This window comes from Hyaena hyaena, unplaced genomic scaffold (genome assembly GCF_003009895.1).
Source record: "Hyaena hyaena isolate Hyena2069 unplaced genomic scaffold, ASM300989v1 scaffold_1167, whole genome shotgun sequence".
NCBI lineage: Eukaryota > Metazoa > Chordata > Mammalia > Carnivora > Hyaenidae > Hyaena > Hyaena hyaena.
In genome coordinates, this window is record NW_024081799.1 from 266,343 (window position 1) to 278,591 (window position 12,249).

Genomic DNA, 12,249 nt, shown 5'->3' on the forward strand with positions numbered 1-12,249 from the left:
GCTCTGTGCTGTTACTGCATACCTGAAATGGGGCTCAGTCTCATGAACTCTGAGATCATGACCTGAGTTGAAATCAAGAGTTAGATGCCTAACTAACTGAACCACCCAGGCGCCCCTGAAAAAAATTTTTTTATTTAAAATTTTAAGATCGGGCACACTTTGGTGGCCTAGAGTGAACAAACAGCACCAAAACGTTTTCAAGAAAGTGCAAGCATATCTGTCGTCTTCTGGTCATTTGGAGTTATGTAAGGGTAAACAAACTCTTCTACTACAGTACAGAAACTCAACAACGAGTTTCTTAATTTTATCAACTACTGGTCAGTGACTTTCAATTTTTTCTACACATTGGACTTTCTCAGGGAAGTGTAGAGCAATACTAAAGTCTAGGACCCTCCACCCGAGATACCCTGATTTATTGGTCTGGGCTATGGCCTGGATGTGGGGATTTTTGTTAAGCTCCCCGCATTTTTCTCATGTGTCACCAAGGTTGAGAACCATTGTTAGCTGTTGGCAGTGCTTGGTAGATTTGATTAGTGGGAAGAGGAAGGGACAAACAGAACTTAATAAAGTTGTATGTCTGAGATAATTTGTGTCCTCTTTGGCTCCCACTCAACAACTTCCCTATCTTTATTTTTTATACTTAACAAAAACTGTTAGCACCTTGTCATTCATTATCAGGTTTTTTTTCCGATTTTCTTACCATCCTGAAATGGTACCTGTTTCTTCTTTTGCTAACATTTTGTGTGCTTTATGACCAAGGTTATTGTCTATATTGACATAAAAATATGTAATTAAAAAAACTCCCCTAACTCTTCAAACCTTCTTTCGAAATGAGTCCTGGTAACATTTTTTTAATTTAAGAATTTGTAAAAGTTTAAGACCTACAGATTGAAGCACGGCTGGGTAAATACCACATTTTAAAAAATGTGTTTTTTTTAACTCTGTTCCTTTTACTTCCTGTAACACCCACCAGAACTGCCACTGGAACATACTCTTTAAGTTTATCCTAGGATTGGAATAATTTCAGTTACATCCTGTTTTGATTCATCAGCTCCTGCTGCTATTCACAGTTCAGACTTTGGAAGCCCTGCTGCTTGTCCTTTACTGTTCCTAGAAGTAAATGATGGGAAGCCTGAAAGCTGGATTTGTCAGCTGAGGACTTGGTGGAGAGGAGCATGACTCTGAAGGGCCCAGCTTTCCTGACTGCTATTTTGCAGTTGTTGATTAGATAAAACTGATTTTTGTGTTAATTTGTTTGCCTCGATAGCAGTGGATTTTGACGTAACAAATTTTTTTAGTGTCCAGCTTTTGTGTTTCTTACCAGTTTCATCTTTCCCATCTAGAGGCCTTAGCAGATCACAGAATTTCATGTCCCCCCAGTTTCTGTGCTGATGAATGAGGTCTGGTTAAAATGAGCATCAAACACAGTCCTCAAAATGGAGGGAAAATGAAGCAGTATTGTAGAAGAGTACAGATGGAAGGTTGAACGAGGAGTATCCAATTTCTTTTTCATGGGCTTAGTGGTGTATTTTCTTCTTTCTTTTAAAACCAGGTGAGGATTATTATCTTCTTTTCTTTCAGCTCCAGTTTTCTGAAGATAGGTGAGCCTGGTCCTTAAAGTAGTGATGAAAACTCTGGCATTTCCCAGTGCAGGGCCTGAGCACTCATTCAGGATTGTGCCTTTAGAAATGACTCTGGTTTGTACCATTCTTGAAGCTTTAAGATTATCATTTCTGTTAGATCACTTGAATAGGATGGAGCCTTGAAGCCTTTCAGCTTCTTAAAGTGCTAATTAGAGCAGTGATTCTCATCCCTGGTTGTGCATTAGAATCACGTGGAGAAACTTTAAAAAATACGAGCCCAAGACTTCTCCTTGATGTGCTGATTTATTTGATCAGAGTAGAACCTGAGTGTTGTTATTTTTATTTATTTTTATTTTTTTAATGCTTACTTATTTTTGAGAGCGCGAGAGAGCGCACACATGTGTGTGCACATGCGAGCGAGTAGGGGAGAGGCAGAGAGAGAGAGAGGGAGACACAAGGGTCTAATGCAGGCTCCAGGCTCTGAGCTGTCAGCAAAGAGCCTGACGTGGAGCTCAAACTCACAGACTACGAGATCATGACTTGAGCTGAAGTCAGAATGCCCAACCAACTGAGCCACCCAGGCAGCCCGTAATTATTTTTAAATACCTCCCAGGTAATAGTGTGCAGCCAAAGTTGACAGCCTCTGGATTCAAGAGTCAGGAGACACAGTTCTGAGGGCAGCTCTGTCACTGACTCACTCTGATCTTTGAGCCTTAGCTCTTTATCTGTGAAGTTGAGAGTAGATGAATGAGCTGATATCTGGAGTCTCTTTGGTTTGAAAACAGATTTGTGAACCTGTTTTGTGCCTATGTTTATTTTTTCCCTTGGGACCTTGAAATTCTGATGGAAGATCATCCCTCAGGTGCCATTCTCTCCCTATTGTAGTAAGACATGAGATTTGCTTTTTCCCTACTCCCACACTTCCTAAGATCTGGATTGCAGCTTCCTCTCTGGCCATAACCTAAATGATGGTGTCTTTTATCAATGGCCGATTAATATTCTAGGGATTTGAATTATATCTATCCTATAATTTTTTTTTTAAATATTTTTTATTTATTTCTAGGAGAGAGAGAGAGAGAGAGACAGACAGACAGCGTGAGCAGGGGAGGGTCAGATAGAGAGGGAGTCACAGACTCCGAAATGGGCTCCAGGCTCTGAGCTGGCAGTCAGCACAGAGCCCGACGTGGGGCTCGAACCCACAAACCGCGAGATCATGACCTAAGTGAAAGTCGGACGCTTAACCGACTAAACCACCCAGGCGCCCCTATAATTTTTAAATTCTCTTCATTTGCTGCCCTGCCTTTGGTCAGCTGTCATGTTATTTATTACAGAGTACACTATTTTGCTCTAGTTTTCTGGTCCTGGGATCTTACCAATTTGTTCTCTTTTCTTATAGGAGAAATCTTTGAATTGAAGGCTGAACTCAACAATGAAAAGAAAGAAAAGAGGAAGGAGGCTGTGAAGAAGGTGATTGCTGCCATGACTGTGGGGAAGGATGTTAGGTAAGGGTCATCACCCCTGCTGATGGTCACTCTAGACCCATACCCTTTGTTATGGCTTTTACTGCTTTTCATTTAACAATGCTAATCAAAGAGCCTATAAGAATTAAAAAATCACAAGGAAGTGTAGTTGCTTTTATGTGGACTCTGTGACTTGAGTTTTTTTTTGAAGAATGAAACCAGTTTGATTTTCTTGCATCCACATCTAGCATAAAACCTCCTGAGAGCTGACACAGTTACAGATCAGTTGCTGAAGTAGTTTTAGGAGATGATAAAAGTGTATTGAGAAGCAGAAGCTCATAGGTTCTTTAATTGACTTGAGTCACTGTTCTTAACTGTACAACTCTAGAACTAGTTGCTGAATTTAAGATGAAAATCAATATTAATAAAGTCCATTTCTCGCCGCCGCCGCCCCACCCCCATAACTCAGCCAGACCATTTGGAAATAGGTACAGATTATCTGCAAGCCCTTGAGGATTCCCAAGATCCTTTTGGGGGATTTCTAAGGTCAGGGCTCTTCTTATAATAATACTTAGATGTTATTTGCCTTTTCTCTGTGTTGATATATGCACTGCTGATGCCTTAGTGTGAATCAAGGTAGTGGTGCTAAACTGTATCAGTAGTCACTGTATTCTTCGTCACCACATACTTGCAGGAAAAAGACAATTTCACTTAGGGCTATTCTTCATGAAACATTAAAAATGTATTAAGCCTTGAACCATGAGTACAGGTCTTTTTAATATTCCATGTAATAAAATAGGAATTATGCCTAAAGCACTTCTACATAGCAAAATGTGATTGGTTGACTTGGAAAAAAGCCCTTGCATAATTGTTTGAATTGGGAACACCATTTTTAAGTGAAAGAATGATTGACAGACAAATTATAGTTAATCTGACCTTCAGTATTTGGGAGACATTTTGTAAAAATGAACAAAGTGAACCTGTCGCTTCTAGAGAAAAAAATTGACAATAGATCCATTTTGAGCTTTAAAGTAAAGTAAAAATAAAGTAAAAATTAAATTGTTGGAAAACTTGTATCTCTCATTATGAGCTTGACAGCATCCCAATACTTAGAGACTTTTCTGATGAGATGTATTATTTACTGTTCTATGATGAAATGTGTCATTGGGAAGATCTGCATAACCCAACAAATATTTTCTAAATGACCAGTGCATAGATCATAGAATTATCCATGGGCAAAAGATCCATTCACATTGAGTGATAAATGAGAGATCTTATTGCAAACAAGTTTAAAAAGTTAGATATGGTTTCAGATTCCACATTGTAGCTGACTTTTAAGGAACTAATGTGTGGACTGAAAAAGACAAAAGAGAAAAAGCCTTTATCTAGCTTTAATGTATCAAAGAATATCCAGTTATCTGAAAAAACTGTTCAAATACTCCTCCCTTTTCCAATTAATATATATGTATGATTTAGTTCTTAAACTTTAATCAAAACATTCTATAGGGGCACCTGGGTGGCTCAGTTGGTTAAGTGTCCAACTCTTGATTTTGGCTTGGGTCGTGATCTCATGGTTTGTGACTTCAACCCTCACATCGAGTTCTGTGCTGACAGTGCTTGAACCCTGCTTGTTATTCTGTCTCTCTCTGCTCCTCCCCATTCATACTCAGTCTCAAAATAAATAAACTTAAAAAAAAAAAGCAAACCCAATATTCTACAATAGGTTGAATGCAGGAGCAAATATGAGGATCCAGCAGTCATTGCATAAACTAGATACTAAAGAGATTTGGCAAAATGTAAAATAATATCATCTTAATTTTTAAAAAACAAATTTTTTGCTTTAAAATGATACATTAATATGAAATGAATTTGTTTTATAATTTTTTTAGTGTTTTATTTTTGAAAGTGTGTGCGCCTATGTGTGTGCATACAAATAGGAGAGGAGCAGAAGGAGAGGAAAATAGAGGAGTCAAAGCAGGCTCTGCAGTGAGAGTGGAGAGCCCGATGCGGGGCTTGAACCCATGAGCCATGAGATCATGACCTGAGCCGAAATCAAGAATTTGAACACTCAACTCACTGAGGTACCCAGGTGCCCCACATATCATAGTTTAAACGAAAGAATATAGATATCTTTGAGTCTTCATTGTACTTACTGTCTAGTTGAAGAGACCCAAAATTTGAAAAATTAGGGAATAATAAAATTCAGTTTTATTATTAGGAACTAGTATACATTAAAGGCAGTAAGAATTCTACAAAAGAGAGATCCATGTAAATAAGAATAGTTGAAGAACCCTTCTTGGAGGAGATGGGATTTGTGCCATGTCTAGATAACTCAACGAAGCAGAATAAATAGAGCTCAGCTATTCATAGGTTATCATATTTCTGTCTCCCTGCAAGTAACTTCAAGTTCAGTGCTGTCAGATAGAAATACAATGTGAGCCCTATATATAATTTAAAATTTTCTGATAGCCAAATTAAAAAAATAAAACATAGATGAGATTAATTCTAATAATATATTTTATATAGTACAGTATATTGAGTATCATTCCAGCTTGAAATCAGTGTAAAAATTATTAATGAGGTAATTTACATTACATTTTTTAAAAAAAAATTTTTTTAATGTTTTATTTATTTCTAGGAGAGAGAGAGAGACAGCGTGTGCAGGGGAGGGTCAGAGAGAGAGGGAGTCACAGACTCTGAAACAGGCTCCAGGCTCTGAGCTGGCAGTCAGCACAGAGCCCGACGCAGGGCTCGAACCCACGAACCGCGAGATCCTGACCCAAGCGAAAGTCGGACGCTTAACCGACTAAGCCACCCAGGCGTCCCTACATTACATTTTTCATCCTGTCTTCAAGATCCAATGTGTATTTTATATATATCACATCGCAGTTCAGACTAACTGCACTGCCGATGAGCAGCTACATATGACTAGTGGCTACTATATTGGAAAGTTCAGGCTTTATAGGTTTGTACTTAACAGTTTTTACCTCTAGAACTTTGTTCTTGATCAAGATCTTTTTTGATCTTGGGCAGGTTGTTGGAATTAAATTACTCAGGATGTTAAATTTACTGACGGTTAATGTGTCACATTTGTTTACCAGTTTTTAGTTGTTTTGCCCATGAGTTATTGGAAAGAACTTTCATTTGGGGGAGTGTTAGTGTTTGTTGAGTGTCTACATGTGCATGAAACTACACTAGGTATGTATATTCAGGTTAAACAGTTTGCCTTTCAGAGCAGAAGTAATTGGTTTGTTGGAGATAAGCTGGATTCTTTGACTTTGCATTCCATCTTCCTTTCTGTAAATTACTATTTCTGCTTATTGTGTGTGTGTCCGCGAGCTGTACCAGGTGACCAGTTATTTCAGTCATTTTCCTTTCTGTAGAAATACACTGACATTTTCTTTCTGTGTTCTTGTAGTAAGATGTTCAGAAGTGTTTAGAAGTTTTACAGTACTTTGATAGAGCTTTAAGGGGAAGTTTTATTGCTGATCTCTCATAAAATTATAGTTCACCTAAATTTTAAAAATATAGCTTTAAAATCTGATAAGGTCAATCCTTCTAAACTAATGATGTCACTTTCCTTTGGCTTTACAAGAAAGTAGTAAATCATGAAATGACTTGAACTTGAAAAAAGTGTAAACTTTTATATTTGAGGCTACTTGTTTTCGTTGACTGAATATGTGATGTTAAGAATAAAGAAATAGGGTCACCTCTGTTGTTCAGTTGGTTAAGCGTCCGAATCTTGATTTGGGATTAAGGTCATGATCTCAACAGTTAATGGGATCAAGCCCCCAGTCGGGCTCTGCACTGACAACACGGAGCCTGCTTGGGATTCTCTCTCTCCGTCTCTGTGCCCCTCCCCCACTTGCTCACACTCTCTCTCTCTCTCTCTCTCTCTCTCGCTCTCGCTCTCGCTCTCAAATAAACTAAAAAACAAACAAACATTCCACTAGAAGGGAATCAGGATTTCTTAGGAAAATGACTGAGTTTAATTGTGAGATTAGAAATGTACCAAGTGATGGGGCACCTGGGTGGCTCAGTCAGTTAAGCATCCAACTTAAGCTCAGGTCATGATCTCATGGTTTGTGGGTTCGAGCCCCGCATTGGGCTCTGTGCTGATGGCTCAGAGCCTGTTTCGGATTCTGTGTCTCCTTCTCTCTCTGCCCCTTCCCCACTCATTCTCTGTCTCTCAAAACTGAATAAATGTTAAAAAAAAAAAATTAAAAAGAAATGTACCAAGTGATCCTGGATGGAGCATCGTATCCTACCAGAAAGCAAGGGAACTGGTGAAAATACAGGGTCACATCCCAGGGACTCAGGAGCAAACTTAGTAAGTTCTCACTGGCCAAGGATAGAATATGAACATTAAAAAGTATAGCAGCCATAGTGTGTTGAACCTACAATGAATTGATATGGAGAATTACTGTTAATTTGTGTGATAAAGATTGCAATTTTTTCAAAACAACATTCCTAAAAGATATGCCTTAAAATATCATATATGAAATTATATGATATCTAGGATTTGGTTAAAAATAATCCAGAGCAACTAGATGGGATAGGGAAGGGACTAAGAATGGACTGCGGATATGTATCAACAAAATTGGACGTGTATTAATTCTTGCTTATAGCTGGGTGATGGATATATTGGGTTCATTATACTGCTCTTTCTATTTTGTTAGAGAATTTTTGTAATGAAAAGTTTCTTTAAAAATCTATTTTTAGAGACTTTCTTGAGACCAGGGTTACAGTTTCTTTAGAAATTCATCTCGATGAGATATACCGTGGGGACATTTGTCCTTGCATCAGATCACTTTGTAGAATAAGGCCATTTCTTCAGGTTCTATCCATTATCTTGGCACCAACATCTTTTCATTTTTCTTCTAACTTTTCTCCTCTCAGCTCTCTCTTTCCAGATGTAGTGAACTGTATGCAAACCGACAATCTGGAATTAAAGAAGCTCGTGTATCTCTATTTGATGAACTATGCCAAGAGTCAGCCAGACATGGCCATCATGGCTGTCAACAGCTTTGTGAAGGTAACATTTCCCCCAGGGACTCAAGACTAGTCTCTTCTGCCTGAAGTAACCTTTTCAGAAGTGTTTCTTGATATAGTTAATGTCTGCATTGCAAATAAGCAACCCCTGTTCCAAAAGAGGGCCTCTGGAGGAGTACTGGCAGTGACTAGGAATGTTCATGTTTTTAAGCCTTCTTTATGCCAGCATTTGTCATCTGGTTCAGACCATATGGAGAGCTTTCTGTTAGTTGGTCTTGGTGTTCTTGCCAGATAGAAGAAGAAAACCAGGTGAAGAAGCGTTAGTGTTTTACCTACCCAGGCTGACAAAGCTTAGGTAGATCATTGTAGTTTCAGTAACCTGGGCTTTATTTTATCTTCTCTTTGTAAAAATTATGCTTATGAGTTAGAAGTAGTGGAAACCACAGGAGCTTACTGCTTCTATTTCATTTTACTTAATAGGTCTTAACACTAGATTTTTTTTTTTTATTATGGAAACTTTCAAGCATATTCAAGTAGAGGAAATCGTATTATAAATTCCTCCCCATCTTGTGGTTTCAGTAGTTAACAACTCATAACCAGTGTTGTTTCGTTTATTCTCCCCATACATGCTTTCCTGACCCCCCTTCATTCTTCTGCTAGATAATTTTATAGCAAATCCCAAACATCATAAGGATGAAAAATCATTTTATTCTTGGGGCACCTGGGTGGCTCAGTCGGCTGGGTGGCTGACTTCAGCTCAGGTCACCATCTCACAGTTCACGGGTTTGAGCCCTGATTCAGGCTCTATGCTGACAGCTCAGAGCCTGGATCCTGCTTCACATTCTGTGTCTCCATCTCTCTCTGCCCCTTGCCCGCTCATGCTGTCTGTCTCTCTCAAAAATAAATAAAACATAAAAAAAAAATTAAAAAATTATTTCATCCTTAACATTTGTCAGAATAAGATCTTTTTTAAATATAACTACAATACAATTGTCACATCCTAAAAAACTGACGATTAAAAAATTTCTTATTGAACATGCAGTCATAGTTTTCCTATCATTAGATTTGATACATGTAAAAATTTTTTAATAGGTATGTATATAAATGTATACATATTTAATGTGTATATGTATACATATATACATATTTAGGTGTATACATATATACATATTTATGTAATATATATTTTTCCCCACTGTTTTGAAAAATAAACAATACGCTTTCTTCCTTCTTGTGGAATTTTTGTTCTTTTCCTGTGTTTAGCTACCTGTATTTAGCTACATTGTACAGAATCAGAGAGACCATAACATTTTATTCTTTCTGTCTGGTGGTTCATAGATGGACTACATCATTGGAAACATAGTTTAGCTTACATTTTAGCCTAGGAGTGTTCTGTTTGTACTGTATATGGAAGCATTTGCTAATAAAGGAGAATGTAGGAGTGCCTGGTTGGCTCAGCTGGTAAAATATGCAACTCTTGAACTTGGGTTTATGCGTTTGGGCCCCACTTGGGTGTAGAGTTTACTTAAAAATAAATAGTTAAGTAAATAAATTCGTCATTAAAAAAAGAAAGAAAGAAGGAAAAGGAGATTAATTGGGATCTCAGAGACCCTCTCTGCTGCTTAACTCCAGGAACTTAGGGCAGGCCTAAACCAGTTTCTCACTCCTTTGCTCTCTTGGCTTCAGGCTCCAGAAAGTCCAGACCTCTTTTCTCTCTACTCGATATTTGCAGACTGGCTCTGGAGTGGGACACATCTTTTCAATTCCTCATTTTTTTTTCTGTTGTTAAGGCAGGTCCACTAATAGCCATGGGGATGGTAATACCAACTCGCCAAGCTGCTGCCCAGCCCTGGAATGAATCCTTCCGGGCATTTCTTCATTCTGTTTATAAAACAATTAAAGTTAACTCTTAAATAGGCAACTAAGATTTGTACTTAGGAAACAATAGCATGGGATGATTTCTGATACAGAATGTAACTAGAAGCTTACATTAAAGAAATATTCTTTTGTGGCATGTATAAACTAGACTATTTACTTTTAGTTACCATGTACGCCTATAGCTGTCAATGATTTTTTTTTTTTTTAAAGGACTGTGAAGATCCCAATCCTCTCATTCGGGCCTTGGCAGTCAGGACCATGGGGTGCATCCGGGTGGACAAGATTACAGAATATCTCTGTGAGCCCCTCCACAAGTGTTTGAAGGATGAAGATCCCTATGTTCGGAAAACAGCAGCAGTTTGTGTGGCAAAACTCCATGATATCAATGCCCAAATGGTGGAGGATCAGGGATTTCTGGATTCTCTGCGGGATCTCATAGCAGATTCAAATCCAATGGTAACAAGCATCTCTTCCTCTAAAGAGGGCAGTGTTTTAAAATGGGTCCCTTTTAAAAGCATGTTTAAAACAAATCGTATGTTTGGGGCATTGGAACCTAGGTTAACTATGGGAAGCATGAATTCTGTGTGTCCCTCCGATTATCTGTCTCACGCTGTGGGTGTTTTCTGAGGTAAAAACCAACTACTGAAATACTGGGGCCTTAAAGCAAACCTTTGCATCAAACCTACCCCTGTTATTTCCTCAGCAACCAGTTCTTTCATCATTTTTTAAGAGGATTTTACCTTAAATTGATAGCAGTTTTTTAAAGATGATCTTTTCAGATAGATGTTTGTGGTCTTTTCTGGCAGTGTGGCAATAGGAACAAAGTTATATTTATTGCTTAATTATTTTCATGCATTCTTCTACAGGAAAATTTTAAGACAGATTCTCTCTTGACATCTAATGTTTTAAATATTTCGTAGCTAGGGTGCCTTGGTGGCTCAGTCGGTTGAGCATCAGACTTTTGGTTTCAGCTCAGGTCATGATCTCACAGGTTGGTGAGCTTGAGCCCCACATCGGGCTCTGTGTCAATGATGCAGAGCCTGCTTAGTATTCTTTCTCTCCCTCTCTCTCTTCCCCTCCCCTGCTCATGCTTGCTCGCTCTCTAAATACGTACATAAACTTAACAAAAAAATTAAACATTTGGTAGCTAGAACACAACACTTTAAAGTTTGCAGACGTTTTATTTCTCTTATTAACATTTTTAACTTTGTACATATAATGAAGGGGAGAAAGTCCCAAGTGGTATGTTGACTCTGCTAATAACTGGAGCTCATTTGAATTGAGTGATTGGTCACAGTATCATTACTGAGATGATGAAGGAATATGGCCACTTTTTCTCCTCATTTTGCCTAATGTAGTATTTACTTAGAGGTGAATAACCGTGAGTTAATCAGATGGGTAATCTCTGAATACTTTTTTTGTTGAACTTTTTGGAATTTGCCTTGAAATAGACATTGTCTCTCACTTGCAAATTACCCACTCAGATATCTGCTTTGGTATTTCATTTGGTTCATCTTTTTCTTTGAGTAGACTTGGCTTCTGTTTATTCTCCCTCACGGTTAGTATTAAGTAAGGTCAAAGGATGAAGCAAACCCAATTTTTTTTTTTAAGTTACTATGGTACTATCATCAGGATCTTTTTAGCCGCCTTCTGGGTACAAAAGCGGATGTGGATGTGCTTAAACCATGACTTCTGATAGGATGTCACCATCAATATTAGAAGATTCAACCTTTCCTTTTTTTCCATCTCAAGTAGGATCACGTGACCTCCCCCCCTTTATATTCCATAAAGAAAGAAATTTATAGGGGTGTCTGGGTGGCTCAGTTGGTTGAGCATCCTGACTCTTGATTTTGGCTCATATCATGTGATCTCATGGTTTGTGGTTCGAGCCCCATATTAGGCTCTGTGCTGACAGTGCAGAGACTGCTTGGGATTCGGTCTCTCTGCCCCTGTCCTGCATGCGTTCTGTCTCTCAAAATAAATAAATTAAAAAAAAAAAAAGAAATTTATAAGGTATTAGTATCTGTGTTATAGACTGTGTAGCTGGTCCCAAGTTGTATTTTGGTGTTGCTTTTGTTTCACTGTTACTCAAAGCAGCTGTCTTTGAAATATTCTACCTGAGGACAAGATGAAAAGTATTTGGCTTCCATGCTCCACATTTTGGGCCTCCAGATGAACAGGATATCATGCACTCATGGAAACTTGTGAAATAGTGGGGCTAAGAATGTGGAGTGGAATGAGGTGAAAGTGAGTTCTAACTCATTTAGGCAATTCCATTTTGGGGAGAAAAAGGCATTTTTACACCAATGTAAACTCTTCAAAGTAGAACTGTAAAA

General features: G+C 38.2%; 1 protein-coding gene across 2 annotated transcripts in view; it reads left to right on the plus strand.

Annotated features, from left to right (window-relative positions):
* The window catches only part of AP2B1 (adaptor related protein complex 2 subunit beta 1), a 128,421-nt gene that overhangs the window by 9,510 nt on the left and 106,662 nt on the right, over window positions 1-12,249 (plus strand). For both annotated transcript variants that reach the window (XM_039222627.1, XM_039222628.1), the window contains exons 3-5: window positions 2,980-3,085; window positions 7,943-8,078; window positions 10,124-10,369. In XM_039222627.1, the coding sequence (XP_039078558.1) occupies window positions 2,980-3,085; window positions 7,943-8,078; window positions 10,124-10,369 (488 nt within the window). The remainder of the gene's footprint in view (window positions 1-2,979; window positions 3,086-7,942; window positions 8,079-10,123; window positions 10,370-12,249) is intronic.